This window comes from Colletotrichum fructicola (genome assembly GCF_000319635.2).
Source record: "Colletotrichum fructicola Nara gc5 chromosome Unknown KSG_Nara_v1_contig07, whole genome shotgun sequence".
Taxonomy (NCBI): Eukaryota; Fungi; Ascomycota; class Sordariomycetes; order Glomerellales; family Glomerellaceae; genus Colletotrichum; species Colletotrichum fructicola.
This window is the reverse complement of record NW_027094057.1, coordinates 1412639-1429396: the sequence shown is the minus strand read 5'-3', so window position 1 is coordinate 1429396 and position 16758 is coordinate 1412639. Positions and strand designations below refer to the sequence as shown.

At 52.4% G+C, this 16758-nt stretch overlaps 6 protein-coding genes across 6 annotated transcripts; 4 read left to right on the top strand and 2 right to left on the bottom strand.

Annotated features, from left to right (window-relative positions):
- Positions 1 to 769: 769 nt before the first annotated feature.
- Positions 770 to 2597, top strand: LAM1-0 (3-hydroxyacyl-CoA dehydrogenase-like protein LAM1; the record flags this gene model as incomplete). Its single annotated transcript, XM_032030921.1, has 2 exons — positions 770 to 1478; positions 1534 to 2597. The coding sequence occupies 2 exons, from the start codon at positions 770 to 772 to the stop codon at positions 2595 to 2597; spliced, it is 1773 nt and encodes a 590-aa protein (XP_031889502.1).
- A 206-nt stretch (positions 2598 to 2803) lies between these two features.
- alaS (Alanine--tRNA ligase) lies at positions 2804 to 3637 on the bottom strand (the record flags this gene model as incomplete). Its single annotated transcript, XM_032030920.1, has 1 exon — positions 2804 to 3637. The coding sequence occupies one exon, from the start codon at positions 3635 to 3637 to the stop codon at positions 2804 to 2806; it is 834 nt and encodes a 277-aa protein (XP_031889499.1).
- Positions 3638 to 8417: 4780 nt separating this feature from the next.
- On the bottom strand, positions 8418 to 10156 carry CGGC5_v012102 (uncharacterized protein; the record flags this gene model as incomplete). Its single annotated transcript, XM_032030917.2, has 7 exons — positions 8418 to 8824; positions 8887 to 9267; positions 9332 to 9422; positions 9478 to 9582; positions 9643 to 9708; positions 9764 to 9914; positions 10041 to 10156. The coding sequence occupies 7 exons, from the start codon at positions 10154 to 10156 to the stop codon at positions 8418 to 8420; spliced, it is 1317 nt and encodes a 438-aa protein (XP_031889718.2).
- A 687-nt stretch (positions 10157 to 10843) lies between these two features.
- Positions 10844 to 12239, top strand: paxM (FAD-dependent monooxygenase paxM; the record flags this gene model as incomplete). The annotated part of the gene is made up of 2 exons (XM_032030916.1): positions 10844 to 11142; positions 11198 to 12239. The coding sequence occupies 2 exons, from the start codon at positions 10844 to 10846 to the stop codon at positions 12237 to 12239; spliced, it is 1341 nt and encodes a 446-aa protein (XP_031889717.1).
- A 1485-nt stretch (positions 12240 to 13724) lies between these two features.
- Positions 13725 to 14825, top strand: vgb (Virginiamycin B lyase; the record flags this gene model as incomplete). The annotated part of the gene is made up of 1 exon (XM_032030915.1): positions 13725 to 14825. One exon carries the CDS (start codon positions 13725 to 13727, stop codon positions 14823 to 14825), a length of 1101 nt encoding a protein of 366 aa, XP_031889724.1.
- Positions 14826 to 16027: 1202 nt separating this feature from the next.
- CGGC5_v012099 (uncharacterized protein) lies at positions 16028 to 16750 on the top strand (the record flags this gene model as incomplete). Its single annotated transcript, XM_032030914.1, has 1 exon — positions 16028 to 16750. One exon carries the CDS (start codon positions 16028 to 16030, stop codon positions 16748 to 16750), a length of 723 nt encoding a protein of 240 aa, XP_031889723.1.
- Between the last annotated feature and the right edge of the window lie 8 nt (positions 16751 to 16758).

Below are 16758 nucleotides of genomic sequence, written 5' to 3'. Positions count from 1 at the left end.
TCGATGCCGAGGCCGGGAGTGGGGGCTCCACCGCATAAGCTCGCGGGTGCCGAGGCCGGATCCATAAGAACGGGCCTGCCCCACCAGATGCCGAGGATGCGGACTTAGCGCGGAATTGTGGCTTTGCCTAGAGCGGTCGAATTCCGCTCAGAATATCAAGCTGGTAATGAGGCATCGAACATCAGAAATGCTTCAAGACTTCAGAAGAAACATTTTTAAGGCTCAGGACGAACAGGAAATTTACTGAAACTCATCCTTGACTGCCAAACATTGGTTTTGGCGCTCTCTGATCAAATGTGATGATCACATTAATTCTTCAAGTCTCACGCGGAATTGAAGAATTTGGGTGGGCCCGCTAGACGGCGATGCCGACCCCGGTGATCGGCACCAAAATCCGGATAGTGGGCCCAAGTGCCAATTTCCCAAACAACTGCGTCATCCGTCTAAACTGCGTTCTCGACTCACGACACGCCACCAACCGCGGTTCCCATGGGGGCTGCCTTTGACCCTGCGTCCGCGCGACCCACGGCATCCAAGATAACGGGACGCCGACCCCGGCTGGCCCGGCACCGTCGGAGAGATGACGACCTTGGCCCGCCGAAAAGTTCGACGGAGGGTTCTAGTCGACTTCCAAGGCATGAGTATAAATATCTCCCGATGCTTGGCTCCCTCGTTTCATAGAGCGCTTCAATACTGAAAAACATTACCGCATCTGGAAACAATTGACACCCTTTGCTCTTTGCAACCAAGAATAATCACACTCACATCAATGTCTTCATTACCATCAAACTACGGCGAGCGCCCGGTCGCGGTGCTCGGCGGAGGAGTCCTCGGTCGCCGTATTGCTACTACCTGGGCTTCCGGCGGCTACAATGTCCAAGTCCGCGAGCCCGATGTCAAGCAACACCAGCCCTGCCTGGATTACGTCAAGCAGAACGTCGACAGCTACCCGGCATCAGGCACGAAACGCCCCGGCACCGTCCAATGTTTTCAAGACCTCGAGACCGCCGTCAAGAACGCCTGGCTCGTGATTGAGGCCGTACCCGAGAGAATTGAGATCAAGATCGACACATTTGCTGAGCTCGAGGCCAAGGCACCTGCAGACGCCATCCTGGCCAGCAACTCGTCTTCATACCGCTCCTCGGAGATGCTTGACAAGGTCAAGGATGAGACTAAGACGCGCATCATGAACACACATTACTACATGCCCCCTGGAAACATGGTTGTTGAGCTGATGACCTGCGGACACACCAATCCCGACATTTTCCCGTTCATGACGGACAGGCAGAAGGAGGTCGGCACCAGGCCGTTTACCGCGAGAAAGGAGTCGACTGGCTTCATCTTCAACCGTCTTTGGGCTGCGATTAAGCGCGAGACTTTGTCTATCCTTGCTGAGGGTGTCTCGAGTCCTGAAGAGATTGATGCTTTGTTCGTCGAGCTGGGCAAGCGTGGCGTGGGACCTTGCGTAATGATGGATGGTAAGCTCACCTCACCCCAGCTGTCCCCTGCATGGAATACTAAAACTCAATTCAGAGGTTGGTCTCGACACCGTCGCCTTTATCGAGAAGCACTACGTCAAGGAGCGCGGCCTCTCCTCCGAAAACACCGTCGACTTTCTCGAGCGCGAGTACCTCTCCAAGGGCAGACTCGGCACCAAGTCCACCAAGGGCGGTCTTTACCCCCACCTCCCCAAGATCGTCGCCCTTGACCTCGGTCTGGGCCGCTCCAACAACCAAGCAACTTCCGGCCAAGTCATCCAGCTCTCGTCGAAGGGCAAGCTCGAGAAGGTGCTCGTCGATCGCCAACACGTTCCCGATGGCATCGACATCGATGAGGAGACGAAGCGCATGTTCTGGACTTGCATGGGCACCCCCGGCGAGCAGGATGGTGCTGTCTACTCTGCCAACCTTGACGGAACCGATGTGCAGTCCTTGTTCGTGCCGGGCGTGATCAACACGCCCAAGCAGCTCGTCGTGGAACCTGAGTCGAGGAAGATTTACTTCAGCGATCGCGAGGGTATGAGGGTGTACAGATCCAACCTGGACGGTAGCGAGCTTGAGACCCTGGTTGCTTCTGGAAACGATCCTGAGGACGTCAAGTCATGGTGTGTCGGCATCTCCGTCGCTCCCAAGCTTGGCAAGTTCTACTGGACTCAGAAGGGCGCACCCAAGTCTGGCCAGGGCCGCATCTTCTGCGCTAACATCGAGATGCCCGAGGGAAAGACTGCCGAGACGAGAGACGATATCGAGTGCTTCCTCGATAAGCTGCCGGAATGCATTGATATCGAGGTTGACGAGGACACGAACACCATCTTCTGGACCGACCGGGGTGAGATCCCTAAGGGCAACACCCTCAACAGGGCTCATATTGACTCCAAGACTGGTCTGTTGGCGACGACTGGTTCCGAGAGGTTCGAGATCCTGGTCAGGCATCTCAATGAGGCCATCGGCGTGAAACTCGACAAGGAGAACGGCCACGTCTACTTTGGTGACCTGGGTGGAAGCATCTACCGCAGCAACTTTGACGGAACGGAGAAGAAGAAGCTCTTCTACGATGAGGACCGGGCCATTTCTGGAATTGCGCTCCTGCGCGACTAAACGTATCGGGAGGTCATATGCATTACGGCGTTTAATGATGGGCATCGGGGTTGATTAGCGAATTGTTTGCATACCCTAGACATAGACTCTTTAGACTAGAGACGGTTGAGACGCGTCGCGATTCTTCGAACCGTAGACTAATCACACATCAATTGCTTGGAAGCTTCATTTCTATCATGGGTCTATCGTATATATGCATACCTCATCTATGACTGCGCTGGCGCCTCCGCAGCCACTGCATAGCTGACCTTTGACTTGCCCTTACTCCTGGAGATCTTCCTCACCGTCGTATCACCACACAAGTCCGTTGTATCGACATGCGTTCCTCCGCAAGGATACACCTCCGCGCCCACAATCTCAACAACCCTGAACTTCTCCCCAGGCGGCGCCAGACTCCTGTCCGGGATAAGCCTCTCCAGTCCCCGCTTCTTGAAGTCCTCCTTATCCCAAAAGTCAACCTTGACCGGCATCTTCGCATCCAAAAACTCATTAACCTTCTTCTGGATCGAGTCCTTGTGCTTCCCATCAATCAAGCCCTGGAACTCGCAATTCGCTAAGTCAGGAAAATGCGACGCCTTAAGTTCATCGAAGCCCTCAACCTCCTTCTCCAGCAAATGCCGCACCGCCGCACCGAGCACGTGGCCAGCAGTGTGGTACCGTGAGTACAGCAGCCTCTTCTCGACGTCAATCGCCTGCTCCACCTCGTCGCCCTCCTTGAACATCGCGTTCGCGCCATTGAAGCGCCCGAAGTGCAGCACCTGGCCGTCGCGCACGCCGTCCATGCGCACCGAGTTGACCGAAAATGACGCGCCTGACGATGTCGTCATGGAGCCGACATCGGAGGGCTGGCCGCCGCCTTGCGGATGAAAGATGGTCTGCTCCGTCACGACGACGTGGTCTTGGTCGCTGCCATCTTTGAAGAGCTGGCGGTTGGATTCTTCGAGGTCGGCGAAGGGGCGGATTGCGGTGACGATTGTCTTGAGGGTGTGGAGTTTGGCGTTGTGCTGGAAGGCGAGGTAGGTGCGCGCGGCTGCGGCCATTGTGACTGACGAGGTGCACGGAAATTGCCCTGAGTAAAAGATTGACGGTCTCGGTCCCCGAATTAGAAATGCGATGAGTGTTACGCTCGACTTATGAATATCATGAAATTTGGCTTGGTGTTCTGTTTCATTCTAAGGTCTTCCAACCAATTGACATGAAGGGCGCGCCGTAGTTGAGGAAATGTGGTCCGAAGTGAGCTTAAAGTGGGTCTCAAGATTTGCGCCCAGGAACACTGACGCTGGTCATGGACAAATAATTAAGCGATGCGAATACGCGGCAATCTTGAAGTGAGAGATCTTTTTTCATCTCCTACCCAGGCCAAGACAATAACTCACAACGAACTTTTTTTTTTAAGTTCAAATTTGGAATTGGATATCATCAGTGGGTTGCTAGGTCGACAGTGCTGTTGAACAACGGGACACTTCATTGGATAGCGAGAACGAACTTAACAATGGTTGCGCATGGGACCTAGCAAAAGTGCCTTTCAGGCTGTAGTGAGCACTGAAGTGAGTAACACTAATATCACAAGTATAGGTATTGTATTACCAACAGCACCTTCGTAGCTAGCGAGGGCAAGTTCACGACCCTTACCTGATGCGACAAGAATAAGGCGCCTGCAAATCTCGTGACTCCAAACATTCACGGCTCGTATTCTCCTGTGAATCGGAACTGGCGCCAGGTGTCAGCGGGCTCAATTTCGGCGCCGTTGTCTCCAGCCAAGTACGTCTTGCCAACCCAACAAGATCGGGCACAATGCACAGTTCAGTACGAAACTTTTGAACACCAGCGATGATCTAAATATATGAGGCCTCGATAGCTTATCCGGGGTATGATCAAGTCGTATGTGTGTGCGTATACAAGCTCTCTATCGTCTCCTGCGTCTTCTTAACCAGGTCCCACTGACCTGGGCGTTCCTCGTGAAGTCCAACCCTAACGGCCCCTCCTTGCACGTTTTCAGAGAAGCATTTCTCTATTTCGGCTCCTTCAACCATGCCCCCGTCATCTTCAAAGATTGAGGCCACTAAGCCGTCGATACTCAATCCACCAGCAACAGCTGCGACGCTCTCTGAGTTAGACGCCAACGCCATGCAGCCCAAAAGAAGTCCAAATGTGGCAAAGACAATGTTTAGCACAACAATGCCTAATAGAGGAGCTCGCGGGACACGCGTAAGAATGGCAGACCGTATCGTCGACTCGGCAAGGTTTGGACGACCCTCGTAAACAGGAGCTAGGATGGATACGGCTACGCGTGAGAATTGCGTACCCCAATTTGAGGCTATTTCGGCAGAGCTATTGCCCATGATTGCTATGTCGGTGCCTTGGGTTATCATGATAGAAGGAGTACCCGGCGCTGGAATGACGCTGTTGTATAGCCACGCGACAGACCCATTGGCAAGTGTGGTTGAAACATGCGAGAGAGATCCGTTGAATGAGGTATACTTCACGTCGTATGTAGCTACTTGGCAGCGCCAAATAAAGGCAGCGCCGCCATGTACCGGGATTGTTATCTCTGGATCATTGGGAATGTTTGAACTTTTGACTCCGAAGTCAAGGCGGAATGCCACAGCCATGTACCAGCTACTTGGCAGATTATGTCCGGGAGAAACGGAAATATCGCTGCGATCCTCTTGTGAGCTGTAATTATTATACGGCTGGGTGAAGTTGTCATCCAGGAAGTCAGCTCCAAAGACAAGGTGCTCATCATTCGCCTTCCATGAGGTTGTAGTCGAGTTGAGCGTTATACTCTGAAGATCACCGTAGAATCCAGAGCTGCAATTATAGGGAGTGGCAGCTCCAATAGGAGCGCTCAGCTGACACAACTGGCTGATAGGTTTGCAGGAGGTCTGGACACCAATGGTACTAGCGGTGTATTCCAGCTCGTTCGATATTGAACTGGAAGCTGGGCCAAGAAAGATGAGGCTTGCATCTGATCATCCGAGGCCGGCGTGGTGAAGTTAAACAGGCTATGTTGTGTCGACCTATCGCTGAATACCGAGGTAGTTTCTGACGAGTCTTCGAGGCCTTGTCCAGTAACGGCTCGCACGTACGTGCATGGGTATTCATGGAAGTCGTCGAGCGAAGTGCATCGGCTAGATAAGCCTCGGCTAAATGACTGCTGCACGGCGTCTGAAGTCGAGTTTCTCATATAGAGCACAGCCTAAAATGGGTTTGCACCGTCAGCTATTCCGTATTTTGCATTATGAAGTCCTGTTGACTTACTTCTGTCGTAAAATGGAGCAAAGAATCAAGTCCAAAAATTGCCAAGCTGTCGGAGGAAGAGTATCAGCCTGACATCCGGAAGCGCTTAGAATGACCAGCAAAGTGTGTCTTACTCACCCGAGGAGTTGAAAAATTATCAGAACGGCACCGGTTGATTTGATCAATGAAGCAAACCTATGCTTGCTTGTCCACCCGTACTTCACGTACTTCCAAAGATGCCCAAGTGAGCCGGTCGACAGACCGATTAGAAGTACCAGTTGATATGGTGTCGGCAATCGAGCCATTTCGTTTGTGGACGATCTTTTGAGTAATGCCTTGGCCGTTCGGAAGAGATAGAGACCCATCACAATACTGGCTAGCCGGGGCGCAACGCTGCTACTCCATGAAGAAACAAAGATCAGCCGAGCAGCAGGAAATTCTACTATATGGTAGCCTAAAGCAACAGCGTCATCGCTCGTTGAATCAACGGTCTCGATCCGATTCTTGATAAGAATGCCCAGAAGCACGGCTGAAAAGCAAAGCATTGGGAGGCTAGCTAGTGCGGCATAGAGGACGATCCATTTGGCAGCGTCAAAGCTTCCCTTTTCGCGAGGCTTGTTGATGAAGGCAACATCTTGATCGTGGTTGCCCTTTGTCGGCCGTAAGTCGGTGGTCTCTTGCTCGTGACGATTCGCTGCCTCGGCAGCTTCGTCTTCTGATATGTCTGATACAGCATGATACTCGCGAGGCTCGGAGATGAAGACAACATCTTGATCGTGATTATCCCTTGTCGGCGGTAAATCGGGGGTCTGTTGCTCTTGACGATCCACTGTTGAGGCAGCTTCGTCTTCAGATATATCAGATACAGCATGATACATACTGGGTAATGCATCACCTGAGTCTCTTGGGCGTGGAAATTCCATGATATGTCTTGGTTTGGCGGAAGACGCCAAAATAGCGAGAAGTCATAGAGACACAGAGGTAGAGCTCCAAATAGAGGTGGGTCCCTGGGATGATGGCTGTTTTAATTGCTGAGTTAACAACTTCTGACATCTCATGGCGAATGGCGAAGTGTGACCCAAAAGTAGCCAAAACCTGAGTGCGGCTGAGCTCATGCATGTTTAAGGGCTGCGCCATGGTTTCGGAAGGTCATGACAGGTCGGAAGCCTCGAAATGTCATTCTGCTTCGCACCCATTTGCTGTTACACTGGCTGCCGTAGAGGAAACCGTCAGCCCGATGCAGGGCACCAAGGTGCCTGTAACTCTAGAGTTGAGGTAATAAAGAGGGGTATTTTAATGGATGGCAGCAGTCATGCATAATGCTTGCCAATGAATCTGATGAGATCCTGGCTTTGTGGGGGCGGAGCTGCATCTTCTGTAAATCATGACATGCCAATAACACCCGGTAGCTGACATGTTTTGATCTCAGTGTTAACCAGTCGTCGCCGATCGGTTATCCGTCAACAAGCAATTCTAGTTTCCTTGTCCGTCCAGAAACGAATCGGATCGTCAATGACTCCCGGCTAGCTTCACTTTGGCTGAAAGTGCTTGTTCTACTCTTTCCGCCTCGCTTAGCTTCTGACCACCCTCCCCTCATTGTGTTGCTGACCAGGCGTCATTAGCTCTTGGCTCGCAATCAGGCAGCCACTCCGATCCACAGCCCCCGCCTGTGGTCGCAAGAGACTCACGATCATGCAGTACATCTGCAACCCTTCTCTCGCCTTTCAAAGTCTTTTTGAGTGGTCGCCTAATCGATATCTTCCTGTAGAACCACCTCACCTTGCCTCTAGGCTGCTTATTCTTGGACCTAGCCCATCCAATGGATTTACTGAAAGCTGCATCTGTATCGATCTTCGCTTACGACAGGCGACTATGAAAACGCCCCTTAGTTATGCCGCCTGGCAACTCAGTCATGCAAACTACTTGCACTCGGCCTCAATGTCCTTGGGAAACTTTGCCTAAGCCCGTAACTTCGACAGGCGATCACGAGCCATGTCTAACATCGATGGCGAAGCTTACCAGAAGATCGTTGACGAGGGGCGTGACATACGCGAAAAACAGTGTGTCATACGATACGTGAAAAGTTCCTTCCTCACACCAGACGTCGATCTATGCGGGACCGACCACGACCTTGTCGCGTCGGCGCATGGCTTGGCAAGCAACCGGAACCAAGGACAGTTGACCCTGGAAGAAAAACTTTGGAAAATAATCGGCGACATGCCACGATAGGTTGAGGTTACATACGGGACATTGATGGACAACTTTGAGAAGCAAGCCGATATGCAAGGCTTCTTCGCCAACAATCAGCAAGCTCGAAGTGCAGGGCAACTAAAAAAGTTGGCAACGGTGGCGGTTCCTTTTCCTGCGGTCTCTGCTATCTTCTCCATGGGTGGCGACTTTACCGCAGGGCAGAAACTCTTCGGAGTATACTGGGCCATCATCCTGTCAGTGACTGGACAAATGTTGTTCTGGATCATCTTTTTGGTCGAGATATCTGAGTACCGGAAACCAGCCGGGAAGCGTTTGTCACTTTTACAGACCCCCCTAACCCCCCTTGACAACTCATTAACATTGATGTGACTACTTCTTCTGGTCAAGTCCTTGCCAGGGCAGACGTGCGTTCCCGAGCGAAGAAACGTCCCCCGATTCCTCCGTAATAATGCTGACAGACTGTGTCTTCAGTATGTGTTGGCGGCCGCTGTCATCGGAACTGCGGTCGCCCAAGACCGTGGCTTCGAGGACGCTGTCCCCCTGATATCTACTGTTCTTGGTCCCACTGCGCTCGGAAGAGTTCCAGTGTTTATTGTCGCAATTTTCGAGCTGATAAGATGGCGTGAATTGGTTGCTCTTGTACGCTGAATTCCCTCTGCTTGACCGCAGCGCAGTGACGACTTTGGAAACCAGAGGCCGCAGTCCCGCTAATGACCCGGCCACCAGGCCCAGGTTGTACTCAATGGCCATCCAATACAAGGAGCTCGCTCCCGCATCTGTGGAATAAAATCATTAGCAACTCGTCAACGTCTAGCGAAAGCCAAGTCTTCGAACTTACAAGTTGTGTCTGAGGATCCAGACTTGTAGAACTGTATGCTCTCGAACCTGATGGCGGGCGCGATGCAGGCTACTAAGCCGCTTCCGAAGACCAACAAGAGAGCAGTCTTCTTGGCAGAGCCAATGTGTAGTTTCACCAACGCAGGGAATGGAAGGAGGAATATGATAATGTCACAGGCAAAAAGTGTGGCGGCCTGGTACATGAAGATTCCATAGGTAACATCCGTGGAGAAGCAGTATTTTACCCTGTCGGGCGACATGAGGAACTCCAGTTGATACGCATATTTGGGTGGGGTGCACTGAAACGCTCCAACGATCGAGCCCGATATCGTAAAGAGCACAAGGAATATCATCAAGCCGAGCGTCGTGTGCTGAATATAGGCTAAAAGAGAAGGTCAGATCAGCAGGAAACGGGAAGACAGACGTCAATAGAGCGTAAAACCTACGTGTTGGGAACACCCGCCGCAGTAACAAAAGGATGCTGGACTTGACGGCTAGAGAAACAAACAAGTATATGCAGATGCAGATGTAGTATAACTGAGGTCGTATTAGAAGCAGTCCCAGTTGATATGCTTTGAAGGGGAATGAATACCAAGAACCACATCTCCAAATGCTCTTGTGAAACATGTTGAATATGTTTCCCGACGCCGTAGTGCACAATAGCCAGCCCAACGCCATTGAACATGGTTACAGAGATCTAGTCCAATCATTAGCACTCGCGGTCTTGAGGGACGGTAGCCTTGACAAGATAACTCACCAAACCAACGAGGCAGGCCCAATCGTCAATTCCAAAGGCGTTGATCACATATTTGCGAACGTAAAGCTTTCAGGACACCAACTGTTAGCAGTTTTCATCTCTCCCAGTTTCGATTACATACCCTCGTGCTGCAAACCAAGATTGCCAAAACACCTGTTGATATGATGGTCCCATACGAGACAGCGATCTCATACTTCTCATCAGCGCCAAGCTCCGAGCTTCCAGCGTTTGACATCTCTAGGATACGGGAAGTGATGCCCGCGATAAATCGGCTGAGGGGAGCTTGTGGTCAGTGACAGAGCAACAAGTGCCAAGAGGGGGTTGAAAACACGGAGCCTGCATAACTCCGGTTGACTCCGACTATATATGAGTTGGCGACAACTTCTGCCAGAACTTACGAATCCTTCAGGGGCTCTCCACCGTCTGTCTGCAAATGCCGAACATGGGGAATGAACCCTTGATGCTGCTGTACTAGGTAGTAAGCGAGTGATCGGCCACGAGGAGATGGATTCATTGATACGGCCCTGCAGACTGACGGGGCGGTCGCTATCGCTACCATACCTGACTCGCCTTTTGCTTTGGTACCCAGAAGTATCTGGTTGGTTTGGCTTGCGCACCAACACACGGCAGAGGAGTTCCACATTTCGCCCTACTTTTTTGACTTTGAGTACGAGATGATCATGTTGCCGGAAACGCCCCCCGGCATGGCCTCCCTTGGCAGCAGTGAACTTGCCAACGGCTACAGCGACGATCAATCCCACACTCCGTGACGATTTAACGGCGGCGCCGATGTGCGTGATCATTGACGGGGCCTAATGGGGGCTCATTCCGCGCTGCATCAGTGTGTTTTCTGGAATGCTCTAGGATGGCGCCGCTGCGACTTCTCAATACGTCGGAGATTTTCAACTACATGGCGTGACCTTACAACGCACGTGTCGTATTAAATCTCTTCCCTGTGTTGATGCGCTTCACCCCTAACTTGTGTGCCTGGCCAGGCCCAGGACCCAAAGTAGATAGAGAAGATCCACAACCGTTAACGGTTCAGGCGGTGTGTGCCGCCCAAGTACAGAGTACGAACCGCCTTACTAGGGCCTGCTCCCTGCAGCAGTGCATATAAGTGTGGAGGGTCTTGTAGCCAAGTCGTTGGACAACAGCTCCAGACAACACCGTGAATACCTCTGACAGAACGCTTACCGACGACATGGCAGACTCGGCACAAAGGTTCCACGTTATCATCGCAGGTGGTAGCTTGGTGGGCCTGACCACTGCACTGGCTTTGGAGAAGGCCGGGATTTCTTACGTCCTGTTGGAGAAGCGTGAAATCGCTCCGCATTTAGGAGCATCCATCTCCATTCACCCGCATACCCAGCGGGTGATGGAGCAGTTGGGGGTATGGCCTGAAATCAGGGCAGGCGTACTACCCCTTGAGAACAGGCAACATTATGATGAGAACGGTGTCTTGTTCGAGGACTCTTCGATATTGCAGGAGATATCCAAGCAGTAAGTCAAATGCACATGCTATACAGGATAAGTGGCTGAAGCAGATCAACACCAGGTGTCACGGCCGGTGTACAGCATTCATGGAACGCAAGTTCTGGCTTAGCTGTATCTATAACACCATCAAGGACAAGTCTCGCATTCGCACAAACTCCGGAGTGGCCTCGTTCGTCGAGTCCGCAGGAGGCGTACAAGTGACGACGGAGAGCGGCGAGATACTGAAGGGAGACATCTTGCTAGGGGCCGACGGCGTCCATAGCCATGTCCGGAGTCTCCTAGCAGAAAAGCTCGACAGCACTGATGCCGCCGCCGCACAAAAGATGCGGGAGTGCTATGTCAGCACCTATCACGCCATCTTTGCTACCTCAAGGAACATGAACGAAAAGGGAGAACTGTTTCTCCCGGAGCGCATGGTGCACAACGTCTACTACCCCGGCTTTTCTGGCGTTTCTGCTGCCGGTGTTCGCGATCTCGTGTTTTGGTTTCTATTCGTCAAAAGCGACCAAGTCACCAAGACCCCGAACACCCCGCGCTTCACCGAGGAGCAAACACTGGCCACAATCGAGAAGTATGGAGACCGCAACCTCGGCCCTGGATACACCTTCAAGGACCTGTGGGACACCCGAGTCAAAGCGAACATGGTGGCGCTCGAAGAGGGAGTGCTTCAGACAAAATGGAATTCCGGTGGCAGGGTTGTCCTTTTGGGGGACGCAGTGCACAAGGCGACAGTCAACCCAGGACTAGGGGGCAATCTCGCAGTGGAGGGCGTTGTGCACCTTATGAACGAGCTCGTGCCCCTTCTGCGCAGATGCGAGGAGGATGGCATGCGAAAACCGACTACCACCGAACTGGCCGCCACGTTCGACGAGTACGAGAAGAAGCAGCGGCCGCATGCCGACCTCATCGTGAACGCTTCTGGCTACATCACGCGCTATGAGGCTATGGACACATGGTGGCTCAATGCCCTTCGTCGCGTCTCACCTTGGGTCAGTGATAGTATGAAGGCGAGTGGGTTTGCTCGATACATTAATGAGGGCCCGTGGCTGAATTTCCTGCCCACGCAAGATGAGCAACTGGGAGTTGGTGAAGGGGGTCTGTGAGCTACGGTGGATAAACACTTCACCACACGTTACGTTCGTCAAGGGTGCTCGTAAGTTGCTATGGACCCGGTGGATTCTGCATGGTGCTCGGGCGCAGCTTTTGGGGGCGAAAGATAGTCTTGACGGATATTAGAAATGGGAGTTTTCTGATTTCCCTGACGAGGTTGGAAGAAAGCTCGAGTCAGTTGCCATGAGGGAGATGGGCTTCTGGTGGGCGACCATGATTGTCGCTCACGGGAGGATTGACTTTTGATCGGCATTCAATATTTGTTGAGCCCATGGAATGGTCCGTTTGAACACGCTTGTAATTTCATCCCAAGACGGATCCTTCCGTCAAAGTATGTCGTGGTATCAAAAAGTCGAAACTCACTTCGGAATGCATCCCCGCGGCGGGAAACGCTCAATTCTTGGAATAATTATCAACCACTCAGTCGCCTTTCCAAACCTCAAGCTATCCGCGATGTATTCGGGGCACATTCGGGTGCTAGGACGAGACCATTGGAATACCCGTCGCCCCGTGGATGACCATCTTGCCTCCTAATGACCTTCCGGGAGAGGTCATTGACCACTGGTGATATCCATACTTGCCGTGTCAGCTCAGGTGACAGGGCCATTTCACCTGACCTGGATCGCCTGCGGCCCAGGCACCTCGGTCCATGCTGATGGTGAGGGTTTTCCCGCCAGCGTCGTGTGATGAGGGGTTCCCACAGAACCGCCTTAGATTGCTGTATGCAGTGCTTCTGGCACTTTGGTTGTATCCGTGGGATGGGGAGTCTTCTCACAACGGTGTTGAGGAATCACGTCTTTTGATTGATTTGGCTAGCGCCAGGATACCCAGGCCACGAGTAATGAGACAGGATGAAGAGGACGAAACGCGTTGGCTGCCAGACAAATCGGGTGTAGCCATGGACGGCCCGCGACGTAAGAAACCTTGTCTGACAGCCCGGGGGGACCCGGTTTGTGCCGAACCGAGATTCTGTACAGGGCAACCTTACCAGGGCCGATGGCCGCTCTCGGCCTGGACTCAAAAAGCAGAAGATGAAAGCGGTGTCTAAGAGGAAGACAAGGAATGATAGGAGGACCCGCCTGCGATGGCACACTGTCCACCTCATTACCCGGCCATGGGTTCTAGTCATCAGATTCCAGCAGACTCCATGACAGCGGACATCAGAAAAGTGCCGACAACGAGAAACCGAGTCAGCTTTCAACCACAAGAAATTCCCCGAGCCACGTGCCGAATGGACTAATTCGTACCCAGCGGTGTAGGGAGGGACTGCACCGTATTTGCCAGGTCAAATTTCCCTCTGCCCAAAACGTATGCAAGTGAACAACCCCTTGGCGGGAATCTTGCGTGTTTATATACTTCTAGCAATATCCCGCTGTAAGTGAGTGGCATCAATTTGCAGCATTTGGTATCGTCAGTCCTTCCCGCCTTATTTGCCAACTTAACTGTCGCTCATTTTCCGCTTGATATTTTGTTGAAAAATGAAGACCTCAACTTTCGTTAGCCTTCTGCTCGGCTTCTCAACTGTCGTCAGTGCAACGCCGGGACATAACCGGCCTAGACGGGAGAAAGGACTCGAGGAATATGCCGCTGTCACCTTACTCGACACCGCCTGCGAGACGGAATTCCACCCAGACCAACTCGACATTGCCTGGGTCGAACTTATTGCGTCAAACACGATCCTACGGGTGAATCTGACGAGCGGCGAGCAAACAAGATTCCCACTGAACAACCCTGTTGGACTCCCCAGCGGCATGGAGTTCCTCGCGGACGGTAACCTGTGGTTTTCCGAAGTCGTCGGCAACAGCATGGTGAAGTTGGACCCGAAGGATGGCAGCATGACTGAATATCCCTTCCCTTGGACCAACATCTCTGTTCTCGACAATCTTCCTGCCGGAATCCGTGTCACCATCGACGTCGCCGGCGGTCGCGACCGTGGAGCTTGGTTCACGTCCGTCGGCCTCAACGCCATTGGCCGGTTCGACATTGACACCCACAAGTACGACTTGTACCCGCTGCCAAATCCCCTTTCGGCCCCTCTCATCATCCAAGCCGGCCCGGGCAACACCATGGTCTTCTCGGAAATCCTGGGAAACAGGGTCGGCACCATCGATGTGAACACTAAGGAGATCAAGGAGTACGAAATCCCAACACCGCTGTCTCTGGTTCAAGGTGTCGCGACGGACAAGAACGGCCTCATCTGGTGGACTGGAACAGGTGGTGGAAACTTTGGAACCATCGATGTCACAACGGGCGAGGTGACTGAGATGTTCATTGCCGACATCCGCGCTGCGGGCAACTCCACTGTGGTTGAGAATGGTCTTATTAGTATCGGTTCCTCCGGGGCACTGGCGTTGCCTGGGCCGATCCGTGTCGGCAACGATGGCAAGGTCTACTTTGTAGAGGGTAACCTGGTCTTCCTTGGAAACCGCGTTGCACAGTACGATCCCGAGACTCAGCAGCTCGTGGAATACGTCACTCCTACTAGCGTTAGCGCCCCATGTGATCTCAACAACCAGCAACCGGACGCCATTTACTTTGCAGAGTTTACCGGCGCCCATCTGGGTCGGGTCAACTACTAAGGGGCGGAAGCTGAACAAGCCAGGCAAAGCGCCAACGGCTGAGGAAGACGGGTTTCAAGAATTAGAACATTGTTTCGATGGAGGATGGAGCTATATAATCTTATTCTGTGTTTATGTATATATATTTTACTCCGTACCAAATTTCGTTATATAGCCCCGCGACGACCTGCTTTGCTGAGGCATAATTCTTTTTCACACATTCAGCAAGCTTCGGCGGGCCCTGTGAGGTGAAGTTCCGGTATTCCGCCGGGCAACTACCAATTGACCACCAATTATCTGCCTAGGTATGCCTAGAACGACCCTTTGTTTTATTTCTGACCTCCATCCTCGTGCGATGTTGATGGGTCACAGTTAACCACATTGTTACACATATTGAACTTTGCATGAGTAGACCGTAGATGTAACATATGTACAGCTTTCGCGTCTAAGGTGCTTCTGAGAAATTCCTTGCATCAGGATTTGTCGTCAGACTGCGCAACAATCGAGCCATGCCCCAACCAATAGGCTCTAGTTCAAATAGCACCAGCAGTCCTTTCATGCCCAGCAGTAAGATTTCGAACTTACCAATAGCTACTGACAATGTGCATCTAGACATCCGTGGGCACGAGATGCTCACTGCGCCATAACTCGAGTTTCTATGCACCGCTTGCAAAGTAATACCCGCCACAGCGTTCGTGTCGACGACCGAGTCAACTCCATAGCCTAATACTTCCGCCTGTGTAACCAGAAGACAAAGCAGCATGATGCACCAAGGTCACTCCCAAGTCTCTTTGGGGATGGGGAATAGTTTGAAGGGAAGAAAGAGTCGTCCATAGAAAAGGAGCCTGAAACGCTACAAGTTCGCAGGGATAGGTCTTCCATCAACCTCTCAGAAGATCTAAAGACCTCTCGAGTGATTCGTTGCAACAGGTCTTCAAAGGTGCAAAACTATAACTGTAAGATCCTGTGCCGCGCGCGGATTGGGCCTGGCTCATGGTTAGCAGATGTAACCGTTGGAGCCTGTTGCAGGGGTGGTTCATAAGCGGGACTTTGTCGAAGTGACTTGCTATACAAACCCCGCCGCCCGCATGCTTATCTGCGGCATGTTTTTTTCTTTTCTCAAAAACATCTTCACAGGCTAAATTACGCGGTAGACATTGCGACATGCAAAAAAATCATATTCAGTCTCTCGATCAGACAGACTTAATCTTTGATAGACTAATATGTCGACTTTCGAGGGGGAGGCATTTATTCCTAGTCACGACGCACTATGCGCCGCGCACCAACCTCCCAAGCTTTCTTCTGAGGCCCGCCGACTCTTCTGGAATATTGACGGTCCGCTTGACTCCGTCGTCCACATCATGGCAACCGAAAGGGACACGAGCTCTCTGGAGCCTTACTTCCAGGACCACGCCTGGCATCCGTTCTCGCAGGCTGCGCTCACGGAACCCAAGGTCTCATCCATGACCGTGGTCGTCGATGACCTTAACGAGTGGGAGGACGTGTGGCTTGAATGCCACCGCGAGCATACCGACCCCGACTGCGCCGATGAGGTTGAGGAGGAGGAAACGGACGCGGATACCCATTGGGGGTTACTACCCGACTATGACCCGGCTTCGGACGAAGACGGACCATTGCGTTTACTGAAATGCTGCGAAACTCAAAGGCCACGCGGGAAAACTGTTATCGTGGTAGTGAGGCCCGCCGTCGGTTCTTTTGTAACGATTCATGACTACCTCTCAACCGTGCATCCCTTGCTTCTGAGGTCGCGTGCGGACCTTCTAAACGCCATGGGAGACGTGATGGAGAACGAGCCGCTGCCGTCGGAGACGAAGCTCATGGTCGACTATCACATGCCTCATCATTTGGTTATTCGCGAGCAGGATGATTGGTTCCGAGAGGTTAGCAGACCGCCGAACCCGTTGTTGGCGTCAATGGCTACCTAGCAAGATAT